Consider the following 24,429-nt stretch of genomic DNA (forward strand, 5'->3'; position numbering starts at 1 on the left):
ATGGCTGCACGGCTTGTTACTGTAGGTGTGGGACATGCGCCGCAATGCAGGAATCAATTTGTTCTTGCATTGTTTTTAATCGAAAGTTGGCGCGCCCTCGGACACTTAGCAAAAGATTTGGTTTATGGGGGTTTAGCGTTCGAAAGAGACTCAGGCTATGAGGGACGCCGTAGTGAAGGGCTCCGGAAATTTCGAAAACTTGGGGTTCTCTAACGTGCACTGACATCGCACAGTACACGGGCCTCTAGAATTTTGCCTCCGTCAAAATTCGACCGCCGTGGCCGGGATCGAACCTGCGTCTTTCGAGTCAGCTGGCACTTAGAAAAAAAAGATACCGTTATGCAAGTGAGTTGTTGATTGTCTTGTACACCAAGGAAAGCGGGCTTCTGCTCATCGCATGAACGATGGGCTGTTGACGATGATTTCATGGTACAAATATGTGTTTTTTTCGGAATAAAATCAGTTGCGATTTTGGGCATTTCCCGTCATTTTCCTTGAACACGCCTTTTTTGAGCAGCTTGCTTTTTTCATAACTTTGCCAATAAAAAAGTCACTTCTGGTCTGCCACATTCACAGCCCAACCATTATGAAACGATTAGAAGTGGTTACACCATGTCGGGATTGGTCGGTATACGGGCGAATATCTTGAATAGTTAATGTGCACAGTGTGTCAAGATGCAGCAAGTCTGCATGAATGGTACATCGTCATTTGCAGTAAACCAGAGAAAGAATTTACTGCGCAGAGCGGGACACGCGGATACAGGTGGGATTCAAGATATCCGCTACGACTCGATCGTGGCGGCTGCTTTGATGAGGAGCTCGATGTAGTTGTCCACCTTGCGGTCCCTGGGACCCAGGGGGACAAGTTTGGGCAATGCCCTGCAGGCCGCCGATCCCTTGGGGTGATCGCTGCACACCAGTTTCAGTGTCTTCCCCATCACCTTGTCCATGAAACCCAACAAGTACTCCTTTGCGCCGACACCTTCACACGGCAGCAGGGCCTTGGCGACGCAGTCCACCACGTCTCCATAAGCACTGCGGGGGCAAAACGGGAAATAACAGGGGACTCCATCAGCTGGCAATCTAGGTTATAACGGCGAAGCCGAGCAATCCAACAGTTCGTGGATCACTATGAATACAATCCACCAGAGGTTTTTGGTACTTTATCTGAAATTGATTCATTTTCCATTTCGGTCAGTTTAGTAGTGCTGTTTGTCCCACTCGTCGATGCTATCAACTGATCCCTAGAGTGAAACGATCTAACTCTATTAGGAATACAGGCCGAAGATCGTTACATGTGTGCTAGTTCTTGTATACGTCGACGTACCATTAATCTCTTGGTCCCATGTTCTTGGGGCAGTTGTTACCGTTTTTTCGGTACTCTGTTCCTAGCCCGTGAGTGCTAGGACCTGTCCGCTATGTCATGCAGGATCGCGTGTGTTATGACGTCTACGGTAGCTCTTGCGCCAATGGGCGTGTGCATTACGTCACCTAACACAACCTCCATAGTTACAGCGCGGGACACAGGAGAAGAGAGGACGACAGAACACAGTGCTGTGTTCTGTCTTCCTCTCTTGTCCTGTCTCTCACGCTGTAACTATGGAAGATCGTCATCAACTCGCCGAACAGCTTGCTTTACCCGACCCAGCACATTGCATTGCCGCGAATCTATCTTTGTAGCGTTTGTTTGTAGTATTTGTTTGTTCATTCTTCAAGGCTGCTGACACGCCGCTTTATCGCTTCGTGTGTGACGCAAGACGCGCCTAGATTAATCTCAATTGATCGCATGCAGGCGGAGCCGATTCTACTTTGCGCCGGAATGTTCTAGTAACTTCCTAAGCTTTATCTCGAATGCTCGCTATCAGCTTTAAAAAGAGCACGGCCGACAGCGGCGGGCATTCTGTTCGACGACCGCCGAGCACGCTTGTTGCTACGCCGCCGCCGAGTGATTCAGTTCTTTGCGGGCGCAAGTCACCCCAAATAAAGAGCTCCTTTTCGAAGACATCCTCGCTGTTTGCCTCTTCGCCGGACGGCAGTCACCACTAGTTGACAGTATTATGACCTCCTCACCTTCCCTCTCACCCGTACTTTCCCCTTCCCATCCGAAGTGGGGAGTAGCAGCAATTTGCACCTTCCTACGGCCTACCTCTCCGCATTTTTTCATATCACCTCTTTATCTGCACTCAGACTTAACGCTCTCGAGACTGCCCTTGTGGGCCTCTACAAGGCAGTTCCTTGCTTGCCAGTGGGCCAAATCTACTGCCTGTTTCAATTACGTGCAACCAACGTCAGAACATGCTAGTATTTTATGGAGTTCTTCAGAAATCGGTGCGATGAATATATGGGATTTAACTTCCCAAAGCGACTCAGGCTATGAGAGACGCCGTAACAGAGGGCTCCGGATATAATCAATAGTATCAATAGTGTTTCTTTTCCTTAGTCCCCAAATGAGTGCATCATCATCATCATCAGCTGACTACTCCCACTGCAGGGCAAAGGCCTCTCCCATGTCTCTTCAATTAACCCTGTCCTTCGCCAGTTGCGGCCGCCGTATCCCCGCAAACTTCTTAATCTCATCCTCCCACCTAACTTTCTGCCGCCCCTTCCTACGCTTGCCTACTGTTGCAATCCGCTCCGTTACCCTTAAGGACCAACGGTCATCTTGCCTTCGCATTACATGCCCTGCCCAAGCCCACTTCTTCCTCTTGATTTCAATAAGAAATGAGATAAGCACCTGAGAAGAAGAAATTATTGTTCTTACCAAGATCCAGGAACCCACTCCTTAATGGATACGCGAATTCTTACTTTCCGAGGACGATAACAGAACCGAATTCTTTTCCAGCACCTCTCTTGCATTTCAGTATTTTAACTAAATGTTCAAAAGTTAATTTCTCTTAACGCCAAGAAAGTTCTGTTAAAATAACACCTGTGCATTTCTCCTTGATGACTGTATCTCTTAAGGTGCGCTCCAAAGATGTAACCTTGATTTCGTTTTTGTTTTCATTTTTTCTTTGCACATGCATCGCTGAAATAAGTATTTCCAACAATGTGAAATGAATTACGGTGCATGAATAGTCATTTTGTGGAATATAGTGGTTTCTGTATTTTTGTTAAATTCTTTTGAGTGATCATTGTAGGCCTTTGTGTTAACAGTCTTCAGAGAAATAATACCAAAAAAATTAACAGATGTATGCAGCCCTACTCTTATGTACATGGTTTTGCACACTTAAAAACAAGCTGGGAGCGCGTGATGGGCGCGCCTCGAAAAATGCTGCCGCCAATAGCCGGAAAGAATCGGCGGTAAAGGCGCATGCGCAATAAGCGTGGCGTTCCCACAAGCTCCCAGTTTATCCCTAAGTGCGTAACAGCCTGCCCATTTCAGTCTCAGCATGCATGTAATAGCGGTCTGCTCACAAGCTACACAGCGTGGTTGTGTACAGTCGTCACTTTAGGCAAGTCTCTCATTTCCAGAACACCTGCCTCATGGATTTGTATTAAAAGTGAAACGCCCTTATGGCACACTTTTGCTTCATTTGTTCTCACTGCGTTTGTTCTTTTACGTTGGTAGCGTTGTTAAGGGCGAATAGTTCATCCAGTATTTCTACTAACGCCACAAGTAAACAAATTACACATCCCGCGTGCGAGTGTCCCAAAAATCTGCGACATTTAAAAAGCCGGCGCGAAGCGAAAGAAAATTCACCCGGGTGCGCCGTAAAGTACCAGGACTGCATAGAAAAAATTCGAAACATGATCAGACAATCTGATGTGCGCAATGTGCGTAAGTAGGGGGGGGGATTATACCTGAACGCTTTTATGATGAAAGATTTTTCAAATTATTCTTTTGGTGCTTTTTCAATTTACTGCATCCAAATGACTAAACTCCCGTCAGATAAGGAGGCATATCGTTTTGCCGGTTAACGTGGGAAATTTTTTCGTCATTTTCTGCAATATTTTGTTCCATACCATAATGCTTGCTTTTCTATCCACTTATAGCCTGCGGTATTTCACTCTATACACTACTATCATTTGTGTGCTCCTTTGTGTCATACTTTCTGCAATATTTCACTTCTTTACATTGCAAATCTTGCTAAAGGTTTTCCCTGCGTTGCACCTACTGGTTAGTTGTTGCATCCGCTATTTAGAATCTTACTGATATTAGAATGAGAAATCCCGCCCATCCCCCTCTACAATAAGACCTCTTGCTGTATATTCTTTATGTAATTTGTTTTTATCTGTACCAATGGCTACCGGAGCACAGCGGCATAGCAGGGAATCACCGCGCCACCGCGCGGGTGAGGTCGCGCGAACTGCTCACCAGGACGAAGATTTTGTGTCGATCCCCCTTTCGAGATCAGACGCAGCGGAAAGGCTTGGTGCACTTACACGGGACATCAAGATTGCGCGTGGAATTCCAGCCAATTTTCCAATTCACGTTTAAAATCCTTGGACCCAGATCTGAAGCTCCGGCTTCCATCCGGCCTACCACGACGTGAAGAAACTATGCTGTGTTGCCTCTGGCTTGGTGTAGCTTTCACCAACCATTGCTTTTTCTTAATCGGTATGGCTGACAGCCCTGCTTGTGCCATCTGCGGGTATGACGAAACTATAACCCACATTCTTTGTGACTGCCCTGCCTACAGCGTCGAAAGGCAGTCTCTCAGCCGTGCGCTGGAGCGTCTAGATCCACGCCCACTGACGGAAATGAAGATTCTCGGCCACTGGCCGCGGCGATCGTCGGCAGTGAAGGCCTCAAAGGCACTGCTCCGCTTCTTGCGGACTTCAGGCCTGCATGATAGGCTCTGACTTCCCGAATGCCAACTTTCATGCGAATTCAATTTCCTCTCTCCTTTCTCTTTCATTTATTTATCGCCTCACCCCCTTCCCCCCGCGTAGGGTAGCAAACCGATTATTCTTCCGGTCAACCTCCCTTCTTTTCCTCTTATTCCTCCTCCTCCTCCTGTTCTTATCTGTCAATAAACTTTCGACTTCAACCTTAAAGGTGCACTGAAGACGAATCTGAACTCGTCTTTTTGCCGCGGGAACTCGATCTACACGTTCCTAGCATTCTTAGAAGCTGCGACTTATTGCCCTGTGTGGCCGATTTCCCTAATTAAATCGAATTAACGCCCGGCTCCCACCTTTTTTTTAGAATTCTCCCCCGTACGGTGGGCGGAGTCGACCAACGCGTGGTGTACCTTTCAGCCAGCTCCGTGGAGGCTTTGCTTTCGCTTCATTTTGTTTTTTAGGTTTCCGCGAATAAATAGTTTCATTTGCAGATCAGGAGAGCAAGCTGCCGGGCTAGTTGGTGAAGCATGTTAAATTGAATTCAGCGCAAAAAAACAGACAAGGGACAAAGAGAGACACACTGAGACAACACGAGCGCTCGTGTTGTCTCAGTGTGTCTCTCTTTGTCCCTTGTCTGTTTTTTTGCGCTGAATTCAATTTATCATTTGCAGATTATATAACCGCAAAATAAGCAAGCAGAAATAAAAATACCCGCGGACTATTTGCTTCCACGGACTACTACGTATTACTCCGCCGATGGCAGAGCGGCAAGCCTCCACGGGACTGGGTGAAAGGCACTCCCCGCGTTGGTCGACTCCACCCACCGTACGAGGGAGAATTCAAAAAAACAATCAATCGAAGTTTCTAAGAATGCTCGGAACGTGTAGATTGAGTTCCCGCGGCAAAAAGACGAGTTCAGATTCCTCTTCAGTGCACCTTTAAGGTGCCGCAATAATGCATTCGCCTTTTATTGGCAGGCTGTCCCGGGCTCGTCAGAGCGTTCGCGATGAACGACTAACCGTAATGTTTGTCGTTTTGCTGCTGGGCGAAGCGAGCATGCCGAAACGCCTCTCGGTACTTTCTGACGTCTGGCATCCTTCCTCGCTGGGATCCCGAGGTTCGGCCCAGAGAGCACGGGGACTAAGAACGGGAAGCGCGCTACACAAGGGCTGGCAAAACGGGCGGGCGTGCTGTTTTCGGGGCCGAAGATTCACACATCCGAAAGCAGGCAAGGATTCACATTATCGCTGACACGGGCACCAACAGACGTTAACTGCTGATGGGCGCAGCGTCTTTCGCCCTCGCACCTCGGTATCCACGCTACTTCTGGCTCTCGAGTGATGTACAGGCACGGCAAACGGAGCACGCTATTGCGTTCGAAGTGCAATCACGTCTTCTTCATTCGTAATGAAGAAGCGTTGTTTGTCCACAAGAAAGCCCACCAACTTCCGCTACCAGCATGCGCGTACCACTGCTAGAAATTACAATTAGGTGCCGCGTGAAAAATATTCGGACAGTTGTGTGCTCCGTTTACTTTTGTCCGCGACTGTACACCAGTATCACCAGATGTTTATTGCACTCGCCAATCCTTATCTCGCCCCTGTAGCTTGTGCCTTAATCATTTCCTTGCCTAGGCGAGCTGTTCGAGGCTTCAATTCACTCTCACGCCAGATTCCTCAGGTGAGAGGGGGAAAGCAGCAGCGCTTTTTCACTGAAATAAATCGGTGACCGGCGTAGAGCGCGTGCATTCGCACGTATTAAGTCCTCTCCACCTCATTCGGAAGCGGCGGCGCCCGGTCTTAGAAAAAACTACTAAAACCTTCTCAAGAAGGTTGGCAGAGCTTAAGTAGTGCGCAAGTTGGTGTATGCGTGCGCCTGCCTTGCCGCGAAATAACTAACACACGCGGCGAGCACGGAAGGACGTTTCGATCCGAAGACCAGCCCGTACCATGGCTTCTTTTGGTTTGAACAAAGCGCTACCGCGCTAACGCTACCCGACCAGCCACAACTACTGAGGGAGCACGTGGAAGCCTTCGGCATGCCCACTTTCGTTGCCCTGTGGTCGACAGACTGTCGCAGTGCCCATTGAACAAAATTGTTCCCTCTTTCCTCTCTCGTCTGTCAGCACACTGTTCTTTAAGACCTCTCTGTGCATTAATTCCAGCCACGTTCAGGCATTTCTTTGCTCGTGTTGCAGTGTATTGCACAACTTTCCATGTGTTAGCATGAGTGATTCCCGCTTTCTCTAGATCTCGCCTCTGCTGAAAAATTTCTGTTGCTCAGTGAACCTCTGACTAGGACCCATTGTCTTCTTTGCCACTGGCGAAAACTGCACCTGAAACACGAGTACGCCTAAATTGAAATTAAATTGAGTAAGCTTTCCTGTAGCGTTCTCCCTTCTATATACGGTAGAGGACAGGCTTGCTACCTTTTTACTCTTTTTGTTTCGTGTGTAGAGTGACCATTCCCATTTCACTCGTCTTAATTCATTCCGGCTGAACTTGCCATGCAAAGTCGAGGGCATCTCCCGCCAGACCAGAACAGCTATTCCCACACGCTATATGAGGGGGGGGGGGGAGGGGTCCGCCAAACACCAGCGTGTTTATGACAGATGACAGACAGATATGACAGCACCTAACTGATCAGTACATATACACATATTAACGCTTCCCACGGACAACGCTAGGCGTAATAAGCGCCGGAAATAAGCCCTCCCTTGCAAAAAAAGTTTTACACAGTCTATAGAGTGTCTATAGACTTCTGTCTATAAAGTCTATAGACTGTCTACAGACAAATCCTTGAGAAGTCTATAGGCAATACAAATGACTTAGACAGTCTACAGACAATCTATAGATTTATGGGCATGCACTTTTAGTAGACTTTTGTCTATAGACAGCATATAGGCTATGAATAGACAAAAAGCAATATCTATAGGAAGTCAATAGAGTCAATAAGAAGTCTATAGACTGTCTATAGACCATTTTTATAAGGGCTAGCACGACGTGGTAGGCAGCCGCTTCGAGTAACGGTCAGCTTAACACTGCGGATAGTAAATGCAAGTCTGCATATCAGACCTAAACTCTATATATCAAAGGCGGGGGATGCGCCTTTCAAACGATTAACCATACTCACGTCGCGAAACCGCAAAACACAAAAACAGCCTTTGCTCACCAGCAGTTGTAGGGGATGACCTCCTTCGCGGGAGCCTTGACCAAGGCCCTTTGCAGAGTACCCTTGAAGTCTTGAAGACAGGCGTGGATCTTCGTGCCAACGGTATTCATGCATTCGATGACCCGGTAGAAACCTGAGCGCAGCAAAGAGTGAACATGGACGCAACAAATAATAATGGCTAAAACAAGACGGAGGCCATCCCGCTCGTTTCTTTCTGTCAATTTTTTGGGCAAGTAAGATGCCGTCAGCGTACATCGGTTGAAGGAGCCAGCCTTGCTTTTCTTTTGTAGCTTTGAAGAGTTAGGTAATTAGTGGTTACTAATATCGTTTAAAAAAAAACAGACCAGTGACAGGGAACAGGAAGAAAACATGTCAAGTCCTTATGGATCATGGAAGCTTTAGCGTCCCAATGCAACGGTGGCTATGAGGACGCCGTAATGAAGGGCTGTGGAATTTTCGACAACATGGGGTTCCTTAGCGTGCACTGATATCACACAGCACACGGGCCTCCAGCATTCCGCCTTTATCGAAATTCGACAGCCGCGACCAGGATCGGAAATGCGTCTGTCGGTTCAGCAGCCGAGCGCCATAACCATTGAGCCACTAAGGCGGCAGGTGAAGTCCCTGTCTTGAGCTTAGTCTCTGTGGCTATGCTGTTTTTTTTTTCACAGTGAAAACTTTTAACGCTTTCGTTTATCCACATAGCCCTTCAGTAGCGTAGCCAGAAATATTTTTCGGAAGTGCTAAGCACCACCGAGGGGAAAAAAAAAGAAAGAGAGCCTGCGCCCATACATTATCTTAGTCAGTCTTCTGCTTTAATAAGGCTGAAGGGTTAGTTGTTTCGTTCACTGTGACACCTGCATAAACAGTCGAGCGCACACAATACTCTGAGGACTTTATTCGTAAAGAACATTTACTTTCTCACAAAAAAAAACACTCGGACGAAAAATTGCTGCTGTTTACAATATTTTCACATGATATACAAAAGCACGAAAGCTCCTCCTCTACAAGAACGAAGACCGTAAAGGTGAAAGAAGGGCATATGTCAAAGGCCCTTTAAAGGGGCTCTGAAAGGGGCTCTAACCACGTTGCTGTATTCCTTGGATGCAAAGCACGCCGGTTCACTAATATTGTCCGGGAAGAATTTTGTAAATGTGCTTAAAGGGAGACTGAAGCACTTTTTTTTTTAAATCAGGCTGGCAGCGTCGTCCCATAGTTTTTCATGCTGCATACTGGAATATCGCATCCAAATAAGGCATAAACAAGCGCAAATTGCCTTCTTTAGCATAAATATGCGGCCTGTGCAGCGGGGCACACCGTGCGGCGCGCCGCCGCCCGTGATATTGGTCAAGAGAGGTCGTGACGACACTTTGAGGACTGGAGAAGCTGCCGATGCGGATCCGGCGCTGCGTTGAGTGCAGATCGCAGCTTTCTGTGGTGTTGTAAAAGCGAATATTGTGACTATTTTTTTTACTACCTCCAAAGAAAAGTACACTACACTATGTTCATTCCACGTCTCACTTGAAACAAAAAACGACACAACCGAAAAATTCTACGCCTAGCACTAGCATACGCCAGCGTGCAGGACGCGTATGCAGATCATGCGTAAAAGGTGCCAGTACAACCTCGGCTCGTATTCTCGGAAAGAAAGGGGTGCGAACTATGGTGCGAACAATACTCAAGTCAATTACCATTACCGGACGCCTCCTGGCTCGCCCGAAAGAGCGTCATCCTAAAGAAAAGGCCCAAAGCGCTGTGTAGAAAAAATCCTGTTCTCAGTACCCGGCGTTGTAGGTTGGGTCAGGAAAGTATTTCAAGGAAACGATGATAAAGCACAAAATTGATGTCAAAATGAGCGAAGCGCAGTGGCCAAGCACTGCGAGGAATGCGACCACAGGATAGTGACGCAATCACTCTGCGCTCGAAACCAAGCCATAATGCACACAACGCTGCTGCTTCATTCGTGGCGCGTTCAGCAGATGCCATAAAATATTAACCGCTTCCTCGGAAACGTTCGCCCTTCCTAGATTTGCAGTTTAGGTTCAGTGAAGTGGTGGCCAACTATATGTGTGTTTAAAAGCCAAGCTAGATGGAACTCGCCCGCTGCCACAGCTTGATGAAGGTACCGAATAAGTTGCGAAACATGGTGTTTTTTTGCAAAAACTTAATTGGCATTCATTTCTCTCCGAATTTGCATACGAAATCAGAACGTCGAACGCTTTCACTTCAATCGCTTAGCTACGATTAAACGAGATGCCGCATTAGAAGAGCTTCGATGCTTGCTTTCTTTGCGTTACTGTGCTTTGCTTTATTGTGCTTTGCTTTATTGTGCTTTGCTTTGCTTGATTGTTTGGACACGTCGAACCGAGTAAAAAATCACTAACCGAGCCTTACTGAGCACGCCTCAGGTGGTCTGGCCATCACCTAAGCTGAGGAGAGCGACATGTGCTTGAGCCTCTATAATGTTTCTACAGGGGCTAAGTGAGCACGTTTCCACTTATAGAAGAAGCGCTTCTTCGGTGATGGTGACACGCCTCTCATGCGCGAGAAAATCGAAGGGACAGTGGCATGATTCAGCCGCGCCTTTTCGACATAAATCTCCAAAGATCACATTAGGGACAAGCCCTGCATGTAGCCGCACTTACGAAAGTGCTTCGAGCAGAGTACGCTTGCTGTGGTCGGCATGAATTCTTGGCCACAGCAGCGAGCGCTTGCGCTGCGAGCTTATGGCGGAAAGCAGTGGAAGACGACACAGTCGCGGCCGTGGTTGTTCGTGGACACAAATGCAGAGTAGTACCTCGTGTTGAAAATTATTCTCAAGGTCGGCTGACACGCTTTGTATACGTCACAACGCACGCAGTTCGAGGAACAACGCACGCAGTTCGAGGAACAACGCATGCGGTGCGAGAAACAACGCGCGCTGAAAGCTCGCTCCGGTGCGCTGAAGTATCCCCGGCTCCTCAACGTGACGTCACGTTGGCCGACATGGACGAGGTTTCCCTCTCCGCTGTTCTCCTCTCGTGCGCTCGCACGGGGCGCGGGAGATTTAAACATCGCGATTTTAATTTGTGATTGCGGCCCGGTTTTAGACAAAATTGAAAAAATAATTTCACAGACGTGATCAGCAATGACACTACTTCAAACTCCTACAAAATTGGCTGATTCAAAAACCGCCTCAGTATCCCTTAAGTAGAAGCTGAGTTATCAGTAGTCAAAATTTGAATCTCAGCGTCTTCGCACGTTTCCCTCTTCTCTCGTCACTTTTTGCATGCTGGAAGGTCGGCTCTCCCCCGCTGGCCCCACCTCCGGGGGCGGAGCTTCCTGACTCGCCTACGCGGCTTATTGGCCACGGCGCATGCTGGAAGGTCGGCTCTGCCCCGCTGGCCCCACCTCCGGGGGCGGAGCTTCCTGACTCGCCTACGCGGCTTATTGGCCACGGCGCATGCTGGAAGGTAGGCTCTCCCCCGCTGGCCCTACTTCCGGGGGCGGAGCTTCCTGACCCGCCGGAGCTGCGCGGCTTATTGGCCACGGCCATGATTGCTGCCTGACGTCTGAAAAAATCTAACCAATAGCCATCTCTGAACTCGTACACTCAGGTGCGAGCGGTGGTGCGAGCATGAAAAGTGGCCGGAAAGGGCTCACCAACTTTCCCGCGTGATTTGGGGCTCTGTGCTGCGTGTGGAGGCGTATTACTTGATTCATGTTTTCATGAAAACACAACGCAGTGATTGAGCGAGTTGATGTGCTCTCCTCGGAAGGTGTTTCAGAGCCCCTTTAAAGAAAGCATTTCTATTTTCCCGAGAATTTAAGATCATTTGAGGACAATGCAATGAATTAAAATGTAGGCAGACGTGAAAAAGTGTTTTTTAATTGGGTGAACTCTGCCTACAACTAAAGATACTGTCATAAGTCGTGTGATGGCGAAGAACTGTTACTTTTCTGCAATAACTTCCGCTTCCTGTTATAGTGCCGCGACAAGGTATGTACATGAATCTTTTCGAGAACAAATAATACGGAACACAAATATACCAGAAAAATCCTGAACAATTATTGAAACACGAAATTAATGGCCAGTGTTTGAAATTAAGCGCGGAACTTCGGGCGTGGAAAAAGAGCGTTATTAAAATATGGTCATGACGATGCATGAAACTTCTGGGCGTTCCTCTGTAAGCTGAGCATTACTTAAAATCTTCCGTTCACCTCCGCATCTTAATGCACAAAACAGTAGGAAAGGAGTCACTCTGCCTGCGTTCAGGCTGCACCATCAGCCGAAGCCGCCGGCGGTCGATGGAAACATGCGAAATGACAGTTTCTGGACTCACAATCCCGCTGCATAATAAGTGCGCACCAACCCTTTTTCATAAAAGTTTCCAGTTTCAACTTGGGTCCTTGTCATCCAGCCCCCCCCCCCCTCCCCCCGCACAAACACACACACCGTATGCACGAGATCGAAGGTGTATTTGAAAACTGCAATGGAACGGCACCGTAGAAGTCAAAACCCACAAAGTGAAGCTTTTAGCGAGGCGGCTGTGAGTCTTATGGGGATCTAAATGTTGAGCAAAAGGACAAAAGCATTTTCAGGTAGCTTAGGTGCTGATCCGGGGGCGTTGTTAGCTGTCTACGTCCCAACGCTTACGTGCGCTGAATGAACACTATGACACCCGTAGTTTCAGTTGAGCGCATGGAAACTGGGGTGTAAGTATAACTTCAGCTTAGTGGCGCCATCTGGTTTCTACACAGGAACCATTTTTGTATACAAAGCGACATTCTTTATTTCCGGTTTTACATTTTAGTATATCGACGCGAAGTATAAATAGCATGGGCGAAAAAAAAAGGCCGAAAGTAGGGGGGAAGGGGGATGCAGCACTGAGAAAAATCCGGGGAATGTTCTGACACCAAACCCCCCCCTCCCTGGCTACGTTTCTAGCCCTGCAATCTACCGTGGAATCTACAAAATCGGCCTTGTGACCTTTACTTCGCGGAATAATTTGTTCAGCTTTATTTAATTATTTGACATAATGAGAGTTAATTCAGTTATATTCACTTGCATTTTAATTTGCCACCTGCCAACCTAAGCGACACGTGGCCAGAACAGATTTTGCTGCTTCGCATTAGCACGGCTATGCTTTCTCTTACGACTAATGATCTAGATTTTACGTGGCTAAATCAACGCTATAAAACCTGTCGTTGATTATTGTGCCTAGGTGCTAAGCTTAGAGCTACGAATTTTATTTGTCAGAATATGCAAAATACCTGAATTCTAGGTTTTACTAATAATATCATTTCGGAGAACAAAAAAACGCTGGTCACGCGTCTCCTAATGCGTTCACACTGCTAGGAACCTGCGTATTTCTTAAAATCTTGGTCACCTTTAGGTATGACGCCTGGTATATGTAACGTTGAGTTTAAAGGTGCATTGAAGAGGAATCTGAGCTCATCTTCTTGCCGCGGGAACTCGATCTATACGTTCCGACCATTCCTAGAAACTTCGAATTAATACCCTGTGCGGCCGGTCTTTCTAATTTAAATCGAATTAAACGTCCGGCTCCCACTTTTTTTTAATTCTTCGCATACGGTGGGAGGAGTCGACCAACGCATGGAGCGCCTTTCAGGCTGTCGCGTGGTGGCTTTGCTTTTGCTTTTATTTGTTTTTTATGTTTCCATGAATAAATGGATTTACGTTTGTCCCGTGTGGTTCTCTTTCTCTTGTCCCGTCCTTTTGCGCAGTCACTTTTGTTCTCATAATGTCGTACCAACTAGCCCCTCACCGCACTTTCTAGATTTAGTCACAGACTACACAGGTGCAATTTAGGCCTACGGAAATAAAAATACGCGTGGACTCTTCTTTCACCGATCACTCCGCTGATGGCAGAGCGGCAAGCCACCACGGGACTGGCTGAAAGGTTGGTCGACTCCTCCCACCGACTGCGGGGAATTGAAAAAAAAAGGCGGAAGCCTTCCGTCAATCCGATTTAAATTAGGAAAATCGGCTGCACAGGGCAATAATTCGAAGTTTCTAAGAGCGCACGCTCGGAACGTGTAGATCGAGTTCCAGCGGTAAAAAGACGAGTTCAGATTCCTCTTCAGTGCACCTTTAAGATTTTCGCTCACAGACTAAGGCACTGGCCACTTCCTCAGAAGCTACAAATCCACTGCAAAAGCTCATCACGACCAAGAAGACAAACTCCGCTGAACAGCACTACCATGCATGCCTAAAAAAAAATTCAGGGAGAAAAGACAGCGACCATTAGTGCGCACTGAGTGCATCCGCTATTGCGTCCCACGAGCAGATAAAAACGTACCCTTGTACGCATCCGAACCGGAAGTGCAGGCAGTGTCCACCGTTTCTTGCATCGATTCCAGTGCCGCCAGTGCCGCTATCTGCGGGGTGCCCTCCAAGCAGCCATTCACGAACTGGAGCGAGCAAGCGATCTGCTTCTTCTCTCTCCTGAAAACAAAATTAAACATGAAACAAGGTGAGTGGTTGCGCCAGACCATCAGCGCACGTCTTGTTTGTCAAACTATTTATATCCAATCATCACTTTTCTTAAAAAATCAAAAGAAGTTGGTTGAAATAAAATGAAGGGACGCCGGCCTATGTGATGGCACTGTTTCCTCCTTCTCTGCACGTGGGAAAGGCAGAGGGCATGAAAGAGTACAACAACCACTAATACATTGTGTTCTTCCGATAACTTTAATCTATTCACTTGTTTGGTTCATTCTTTTGGTTTATTGGGGTTTAACGTCCCAAAGCAACTCAGGCTATGAGGGACGCTGTAGTGAAGGGCTCCGGAAATATCGACCACCTGGGGTTCTTTAACGTGCACTGACATCGCAGAGTACACGGGCATCTAGAATTTCGCCTCCATTAAAATTCAGCCGCCCCGGCCGGTATAGAACCCGCGTCTTTCGGACCAGCAGCCGAGCGCCGCAACCACTGAGCCACCGCGGCGGGGGAATCAATTCACTTGTATCTTACATCGACGAAAGAGGAATGGGAACCATTTTTTCCTTTTTCGGGGCACAAAGAACAATAAGCTTGAATGACCTTTCAAATCTTGCCTTTAGGACGCCGGCGCATTGCTAGTCTCTCGCCTTTTTCACAAATTCTCCAACAGTTCATTGCACGAAGCACCCTGCATCGTACGCCGCATGCACATATCCCAGTGCACTGGTCATCCTCTTCAAGTTGTTTGTCCACGCTCCCGTACTGCTGCATTCTCGGCATCGTTTTTTGCCCCAGCAGCATCCGACTGGAACGGCCTCTCCCACCAAGTCGCAGCCATTACCTGTCCATCAAGATTCCACCAAGAGATAACGCAGCTGATGTTAGATTAAACCAAACCTCATGTTATATCCGTAGCCCCACCCCTTACGTAATAGCCCTGAATAGGGGTCTTTTAAGGAAATAAACTGAACTGAACTCAACTGAACTATCCTCATTCCCTGGTCTAAAATTGGTAAATTGGTTTTTGAGGAAAGGAAACGGCGCAGTATCTGTCTCACATATCTCAGCGGACACCTGAACCGCGCCGTAAGGCAAGGGAGGAAGGTAGGAGTGAAAGAAGAGAGAAAGATGTGCCGTTGTGGAGGTCTCCGGAATAATTTCGACCTCCTGGGGATCATTAGCGTGCGCTGACATCGCACAGCACACGGTCGCCTCTTTCGTTTCGCCTACATGTATTATAAGTTTGGGGAAAATTATGACTTGCGTAGAGCTGAGCCGGTGAGAGGAAAAAAAACAACCACCAGTGTGGTGCATAGAACCCCAAAATTTACTTCAGCTACTGTGACGTTAATCAATCTATACTTCTATTTTGGAGAGGCAAGGCGCAGTTCCAGTGTTCATGCCACTGGTGCCGTCCATAGTTCGCAGATAATGGCAGAACAGAGGCCGAGACGACACGTACGGCAGAGCGCTTGCAATCTTACGTTCTCTGGTTTGATGCTGTAGCTCTTTCATATGTTTTATCACTCATCTTTAGGAGAATCAGTCATATCACCTGCTTATCGCCTCTCAAGCCGTATTAACCACCTTAAGGCCGTCTACGCCCACACCGCAAGATCTACCGCTCATTCTCGATTTTTTTTCGTTACGTCATCCCGGGACTGGAATGATCTACCACAGGACGCCGTGCATCACATCAACCCCATCCATTTTAAGAACGCTATCAAGACCATTATTGTGTAACTGCCATGCCCATCCCTTATGTAATGCCCCATACCAGGGGCCTTTGAGCTATCAAATAAAAAAAAAAAGAATGAAGAAGAGCATGGCTTAGTGGTGAGCGCAGGGAATGATATTGCCAGGGAAACTACAACGCCCAATGGCAGCTTGAAGCAGCGGTGGCGACTCTCCGCGAGGAGGCAATCGACAGTAAGCCGGCCTCGAAACAAAATCGGAGGCTCTTCAAGAACTGCATTTTAACTGGCAGCCTTCGCTCAAATTCTCTGGTACAGTTGACTTATATACTAAATTAACCGCGACGTAATTCGGACACGACCTAAAATATATTTTTTTTCGATGGAAATGGAGTGAGCATAGAGTAAAATAGGTACACTTTTTTAGAAATGCATTACTATTTGGTTTAATAGAAGCAGTTGTCATCCTAATTACCAATATTAACCTTTGTTGTTATGGAAGCGCAGGAAAGTACTATCTATTTGTTTATATTTAGCGCAGCTTTTTGTAGCGATGATGCAGTGATGGCGCACAGGTAGAGAGTCCGCGTTGCTTGCAATAGGACCACGTTTTCAATCATGGCGCTGAGCAATTCCACATCAGATCAAAAAAAGAAAGCTAGTGTCGATGAACTTGGCGTCAGCTGCGTCCTGATCCCGGAAACCACAGCCGACTTCGCACCCCTTCACTAGAACAGCAATTCTAGCAACATTGGTGTTGTGCTTGACCATCACCTTCTGTACGAAGGACTATTCGACACCCGACCGTCAGTTCCCAGCAGATGCAGAACAACTGGCCAAGGCGGTGGTCAGACCTGTGACGCAACGGAGGGTGCTAGAATGTCTCGCTCCAGACAGGTCTCTGCTGGTAACTGAACCTGCAACGCTTAACGCAAGAATCTAAATTATGGATGCTAGCACAGTGAATACCACAGAGAAGCAATGCTTGTTTGCAAGTCTAATTTTATCTAGCTCTTATTTAGCCTTTTTTTTATTCCTCTTTATATTTGTTGTGTTATTCGTATGTAATTTGTTATTTGTAATCATGCTATTTACTGCTCATTTTCTAGCACAACATACCTGTTGGCACGGACAGGTTTTTGCGTTATCAAATCATCTCAACTTTATACAATGCCTTTTGTTGAAGCTTATTTCTTGTCTACTAATAGACGATATGCGAAATGCGCAGCGCCATCTCTCGGCGCTCCGAGAACTGAGTCCTTTGGTACGGTACAGAAAACGAAACCGCTGCCCAGCGTTGGGTTAAAACAGCTGCGCTTCGTTTGAAAAGTAAAATGCCGATGCAGTGTTGCGCTACCCTCTCCACTGTGAAAAGACACTATAATGCGTGCCAGAACTAGGTGTGTTCCAGCTTTTCGCTTTTCTATTTTTTTACTCCGTCCCAACGTTTTAGTAACACTAAACGCCATGTAAGGCATCATGTGTCAGCACGCGGATCAGTGCGCAGCTTTCGCTTTCTGCGCTGATTTTTGACAAATCTCTCGAGGTGATTTGCGTTTAAATTAAGATAGGGACCACAGCCTTTGTTGTCTCTGATCAAAATTAGAAGCCGATTTCATGCATTTATCAACAACTCTTCGGTCGGGCGTGAATATATATAGACGCATACTTGAACAATGTAATAGAGAAGGTAATTTTTTTGAGTGGGCCAATCGCTCGTGTCGTGGCGAAATAAGTTCACTCGAAGAACCATATGCCGATTACTGCTTAGTTTGCTACGTGTTCAGTTAAGTTTTTCCCGTGTTCAATTAGTTTTAGAAGGGCGAGCAAACTCTCTGGACCATACGCATATATTACTCGCGTTAAGGAGTCTTTGTGAAGCAATACACCCTACGTATAAAAAGTGAGGTGCGAATGCTTTATTTCTTGAGGATTCCTATACCTTCGATATGTGCGGCGACGAAAATCTAAAAAAAAAGATGCGACTAAGAAGCTACTTTATTATGAAGGAGGGACGCATTTCTTAGCTAGAAAGTACGTGCAATAGTGTTCTGAAAACGCTTCAGGCCATCAGATTTTATTATCGTTGTGGTAAGCTCCAACAGCTTGCTTCGCAACAAAGCCATTTTTCTAAGTTTGGGATTAAGTTAATTAAGTTTCGGAAGCAACCGAACATGCAAATTTCGCCCCTGCGCACACAGCTTGACCAGCGTATTGAGTCTGTGCATGCACCTACAGCTGTAGCATCTTTCTCTAATCAAGCCGCCGCGGTGGCTCAGTGCTTATCTGAAAAAAAAAACCTGCGTCTTTGCTTACAATATTTTGAATTATATGTGCATGCCTACTTTCCTCTTGTTAATGTCGACTGACTGACTGGCTGTGTCTTAAGCAGGACGCGGTTTCAACGAATTGTGGCGAAAATCAACCGACGCCGGGCTCTGAAACGGTGACGTTGAAAACCGCGGATGCGCATTGCACATTACAGTAAAGGAATCGAATTACGCAGCTGGTCGAGGGTCTTGTGTGATTATACTGCAATGCACGAATCTCCTGGCGTCGGCGCGAACGAAAGTTCGCACTGTCACAGAAGTTTGTCAACACACGTGCGCACTCACCGCAAAATAACCGCCCGCTACCCTACCAGATGAATTCGTGTCCACCTGACAATAAAATAGCCATGATAATGCGTGATGCGTGAACTGGTGCTTTAATGCGAGCATTAAAACGACAACAGCACACGGTCACGGTTCGACTTTTTAGCCCACTTTCGAGTGCCGATTATTGCAATCATCAGCGCCAGACTTCAAGCGAGGACGCGGTAGGAGTAAGCTGGCGCTTATTGAAAGCACCTACATTTGGTCAAAGATCAGCTGTGAAAACAACGCAGCAGCTGAAGCTTGCCTGTTGAAATTCCACTCGCAAGAAGAAAGCGCGCATAGAAAACGATGCACTAGCTCGGCGAACTCGACCGACCTAAGATGGAAACCGTAAATTGTGGGCGCGGTGTTCCCAGACCGCCAAGCAATTTTGCATATCGTCTATTGCTGCTTATTGCTTTTTTCTCGCCTGATATGTGTTGCTTTAAATGTAGGAGACCCCGCTGACAGTTTTTCACAATAAGACCTCCTCACGCTATAGAAAAATCTATCCCTTTTCATGTACACGATTTGTGAAATGAATCTGAAGTATCAAGTACTTCTCCGGGAACTAGCAGGTATTAGATTGGATTTTGTACGGATCACTGAGCTTAGGGGGGCAGATAAGCATATACAGTGTTCAAAGGCTTTCACAGTTCTGTGCTATAGTGGTTCTATAGAGCTTGGTGAGCGATTTCTGATCAATGAGGAAGAAGCTGGAAACATAGAGGAGGTATTCAGTTTTAAAGAGGCGGAGGGGGGGGGGGGGCAGAAGATAGCGTAATAAAGCTTAATAAGAGAAAACATTGAAGGTTGTACTGACCTACGCCCCTGCACGTAATCAAGATGACGAGTTGGACGAAAGCTTCTCTGAATACGCGGATCGGCGATAACTAGAGTGAAAACACAGTACGGTGTCCTCAAGGAAGAGGTCAAAGTAGACATGCAGCCGACCAGGCAGCGGCGGACTACGGCAAAGGGTCAACGAACAGAGGGGGAGTGATTAGTTGAGTACTCTTGACGAAATAGTCCCCGGGTCATGAATACTTTTTTCCCAGAAAAGAAGAACCGGAAGTAGGCTTTGAAAAGCCTAAATGGTAACAAATTTTGTCTGCATGTTCTGGATACTACAAAATGTAGAGGTGCTCGGCAAAGTGAGATGTAGTGACCATACATACAAAGGTCCCGAATTAGCCTCCATTAGACCAGATAAAGGAGGAAACAAGCAAGGAAGATGCACATCAGTGAGTTACTGGTAATGGGAAAAGTAGAGGAATTCGAGATCTCTTTGGAGAACCGATATTCCCCTTTAACGTAGGGCTATACAAGGCGTATACAGTGCTAAGGGGTGATTACGTAAAAACATTGATTAGCGGACAGTGAAGTAGGTGTGGGATTCTTCATCAAACGGGATATAACTGGCAATATAGAGCAATTCTAGGTTACTAACGAAAGGGTGGCACGTATCCCAATTAGGCTTAATAACAGGTGCAACCAATGCTGGTACAGGCTTCCGCAGCTACATCCAGCCATGACGACCGAATCATCAAAAACTTCTATGAATACATTGAAGCGGCAATGAGCAAAGTGAAATCACAGTATACTAAACTGAAGGGCGATTTCAGTGCCAAGGTAGGAAGTGGCAGGCTTGAGGCCAGGCAGTAGGCGACTATGGCATAGGCTCTAGAAATAGCAGGCGGGTGGGAGTAGAGTTCGCAGCGAGAAATAATTTATGGCAACGAAGGCTGCGAAATACCCATGGAAGATAGAAGGTGAATGCAGAGTTTGCAATTTTTTATTTATTTATCACTACTTTTGTTCCACGAAAAATTGGTGAGTAGGATGAAGACTGTGCGATGACTATGTAACATAGTGCGCAGTACATATTTGAGCCCTAAGATTTTAACTAAACAGTTCGTTTTTCAGGCTCTGGCCTGTCGTTTTCCCATTTCCCTGTGTGCATCTTCTTTTGGCTGACGTATTCCTCCGTAATGAAATACAGCCACAAATGCCATTTTGCTGTGAATAAGGCTGGTCGTTGACAACAATAAAGTTACCTTAAGGTACTATTCCAAAATATTTAAATAATTCCTTACTGAAAGTGCGCCCACATACTGGAACTAAATCTCACCGTTTTCCTCAACGCATGATTTCCCTGAGATCGGAAGTTCAGGCTGTGGCATCGAAAAAGATGCCACAGCCACCGATAAGAGTCTGAAACGAATGTCCGGCCTGTGCGGATGGGTGCAAAAACTGCTGATAAACATTTCGTTCTACTGTTCTCGATGTGCCGCAAGCAACGTAAGTTCTATTTTTTTTTTTGCAGAATTGTATAAACTTAGCCTTGACTCTGACCTCGCGTTTCATAACCGGCTCAAAGTTTTTGACACGGCCTGCAGCGCTTTTTAATTAAAACACCTTTTTCTACCACCAGAAACCCTCCTTGCCATCTAATCAGGCTACCTTGTCAGCCTGCGAGACGCCCACATTATTCACTTTTAAAAAGCCAACACACGTCGTGCCCTGTCGTCGACCTGGCGCATTATCGTTAGTGTGGAGCCTTTTGCAAACAGTCCATGTCGCATATAGTAGGCGACGTTCGCGGTCTTCTTGATTCGTCTTAGATTACACATATCTATTCATTGACACTAATTCGTGAGCAGGGACCCAGATTCTGGAACGGGAGGCGGTAGCTACAGCAAACATTGCCCCTTTATCTTGCGACAAACAGGCGCCGGACCTCCCAGCAAGACGGCCTCAGAGGGGATTGTGTTCCCCCTCCGGAAAGTAGAGCCTCCCTCTCAGAGGGCCGCCGCGGTGGCTCAGTGGCTATGGTGCTCGGCTGCTGACCCAAAATACGCGGGTTCGATCCCGGCCGCGGCGGCTAGAATTTCTTTGGAGGAGAAATTCTAGAGGCCCGTGTACTGTGCGATGTCAGTGCACGTTAAAGAACCCCAGGTGGTCGAAAATTCCGGAGCCCTTCACTACGGCGTCTCTCATAGCCTTAGTCGCTTTGGGACGTTAAACCCCATAAACCATAAACCAAACCCTCTCAGAGGGCATGCGCGGGACTGTAGGAGGGGACTGGGAGACGGAGCAGTTTTTTGGCTTTCCGTGGTCAGTTATATAGCGGGCCGCTTTCCTCCTCCAAGGAATAAATTATGGATGTTGTGTTGTAGAAAAATAATGTGTGCGGCGAGTGACTAATAAAGTCGATCGAAACTCACTGTTACTGCAACAGGAAAGAACACTCTAGAACTTTCTCTAGCAGGTGGGCGACATCTTGAGGCAGGCTGACGTTTCCATGCTCGTCAATGCTCCGTCTTTCAGTATATCTTGTCTTTCCATCACCCCGGCACAGATCCTTGAAAAAGCAATTCCACTTGGCCTCCGTGAACTGAGAAGCAAGGCGTATAGAAGAACGGTACATCCTAATAGCCAGTCATTCGTGGTCAACGGAACTGCAAAGAGCGGAAAGCCAAACTTGGTGAAGGCGGAGTTGTCGCCAAAGCTGTGAGCGCAGAATTTTACACAGTCTCTTGACATAAGCCCACGACGGTGGCATTGGACCGAATAAGGCATTCACATCTGCCGGAACGAGTCCGTTGCACAGGGACACTCTCTCTCGGCCTTTAGCATTGATGATGTCGCCCAATAATCTATTGACAACGGAAGAAAATAGTGAAAGCACACCAAAAAAAAAGAGCCCACAAAATTAGAACGGAACTTCACTAAAACATCGCTTGGGGTTCGTTCATAGCGACAGGGTGCATAGTTGGTTAACGAATTTTACGCAACAGAAGATTATTCAGGCCCAGTAAGGCATGTTGACGGGCTAGTTGGTTATTCATCTTGAAACATGGCCGCTTCATCAGGCCGCTTCTAGATTTCAACTGAGTCCACCGGCCAAGTTTTTCTGGGAGTATTCTGCAGATCGGTTTGCACTTCATTGGCCGCTGGCTATAGGTGACGTCAATATTCGTGGGGGAGTCATCACAATTCTTTTTGTCAGCTCGAGCATATGTGAGACGCCGCTTAACGACGTAGTGAGAAACGGCGGTGTCGCATTCATAAGTTTAGGCAGACGTGATCAGCGCTCTTTATAGATGGTTCCAGAATTCCCGCCCTCGCAACTTCAACCGCGTTTCGGTTACGGAATCACCGCCGAAATCAGAGGGAATTAGTTGCGCTCTTTCGTAGAGGGAAAGTGCAAGCCAGAAACAAAACTGACGCAGAGCACTGATCATCTCTCGTAATCATTCTCAACCAGATGTCGACAGTGCACACCATAACATAGCCCCACTGTGAGGCGGGAGACTCCTCGTGTCTTTCTTCTTATTTTTAGTGTGAAAGCACTGTTTCATGAGGTCATACCGGCTGACCAAGTTTGGGTGGAGCCAGACCTTGAGAGCGATCTTGTCCAAACCATAATTAAATACATACAAAATTACCGCGACTGATTTGAACCCGTAGCGGCGCGAACAGATTAGCTTCGCTGGACACTGCACGAGAGCTGTGTACTATCGCCGCAGCCAATCACGCCTAGTGTAAAACTTCAACACACTCTCGCGCTGTGCACTGCACATCGTCGTCTTCAAATACTGCTATCAAACTAATATTGTTGTTTGCGTTGTTGCCTTGGTGGCATGGCACATACCCACGACGGGGGATTGGCCAGGGTTGAGGTAGGAAGGCCCAAAGAAGGTAAACTGGTGCCAAGCTAATGGATTACAACGCATAATACAAACTAATATACACACTTGTGCTGTGCATTGCCCATCGTTGTGTTCATGAAGCAATACTGCTGCCGATCTAATAGCGCCGCCACACGTCCCGACGACCCAGAAAAGCGACACCATCAGCCAACCAGGCTAAACACATGCTTTCGCATGTCTATCTGGTTTAGTTACGTTAAAACCCTAACATTATTTTTCGTCCTTACTTTTTCTTTTTTGTGCAATTAAACTGTCTCGTCAAATACAATAACCGTCCGCACAGAGGAAGCAAGTAAAGAAGAGGAACCGGTGTCGTGTGGAAGCATTATGGGTGCGGCCTTTCCCACCGGCAAAAGGACAAAGGTTAAGCACAAAGTGCTTTCAGAAGAGAATAAGGTAGTCCAGGAGGGAGGTCTTACGAAGCCCACATAAAGCATAAATGACGTCTACAAAGCCTAAAACTAACCTTTCCTCGTGGGGTTACTTTCAGTCACTCCTGAGTATATCTTGGTACATTGTTAAGTGCGGAGAATCGGGCATCTAGGTGCATAGTAATGGCACTCACAGCGTGGTTAATGCATCTCACTGCTTATCGCTTATGTGCTTTAGTCTGCTTCCCTCTCCCCCTCCCCCCCCCCCAAAAAAAAGACCGGCTAAGAGTGTCGCTCCTACTACCTCTGGCACCGAATCGGAAGCTGCAAGAAAACAACAGGAGAGGCGCGATAAGTGTTCCATTTGCGCTTGTGCATGTACTTCATCACAGCAGCTTATTTCCAGTGAACACCAAATTGGCAGCAGCCTTCTGAACTCGATCTCAAGATGCTAGTCACATATTTGGCGGAATCAATTCCCTCACCTACGATCAAAGTCAGGCGCTACGTCGAAGCAGTGACTTTAAATGCTGTTGTACGGATGTATAACTCTAAGCGCTTAACCTGCGGTTCCCCCGGTCAATTCGTCTCTCTTCTTGGCAAACAAAA

At 47.0% G+C, this 24,429-nt stretch overlaps 1 protein-coding gene across 2 annotated transcripts in view; it reads right to left on the bottom strand.

Moving 5' to 3' along the window:
* Nucleotides 1-708: 708 nt before the first annotated feature.
* Nucleotides 709-24,429, bottom strand: part of LOC149327540 (uncharacterized) — a 33,921-nt gene continuing 10,200 nt past the window's right edge. For both annotated transcript variants that reach the window (XM_089563862.1, XM_089563863.1), the window contains exons 3-5: nt 14,259-14,404; nt 7,957-8,089; nt 709-1,035 (exon numbers count right to left, since the gene is read on the bottom strand). In XM_089563862.1, the coding sequence (XP_089419988.1) occupies nt 783-1,035; nt 7,957-8,089; nt 14,259-14,404 (532 nt within the window). In that variant the 3' untranslated portion in view covers nt 709-782. The remainder of the gene's footprint in view (nt 1,036-7,956; nt 8,090-14,258; nt 14,405-24,429) is intronic.

The sequence above is a fragment of the Amblyomma mixtum genome, chromosome 10 (genome assembly GCF_055824585.1).
Source record: "Amblyomma mixtum isolate Tamu chromosome 10, ASM5582458v1, whole genome shotgun sequence".
Lineage (NCBI taxonomy): Eukaryota > Metazoa > Arthropoda > Arachnida > Ixodida > Ixodidae > Amblyomma > Amblyomma mixtum.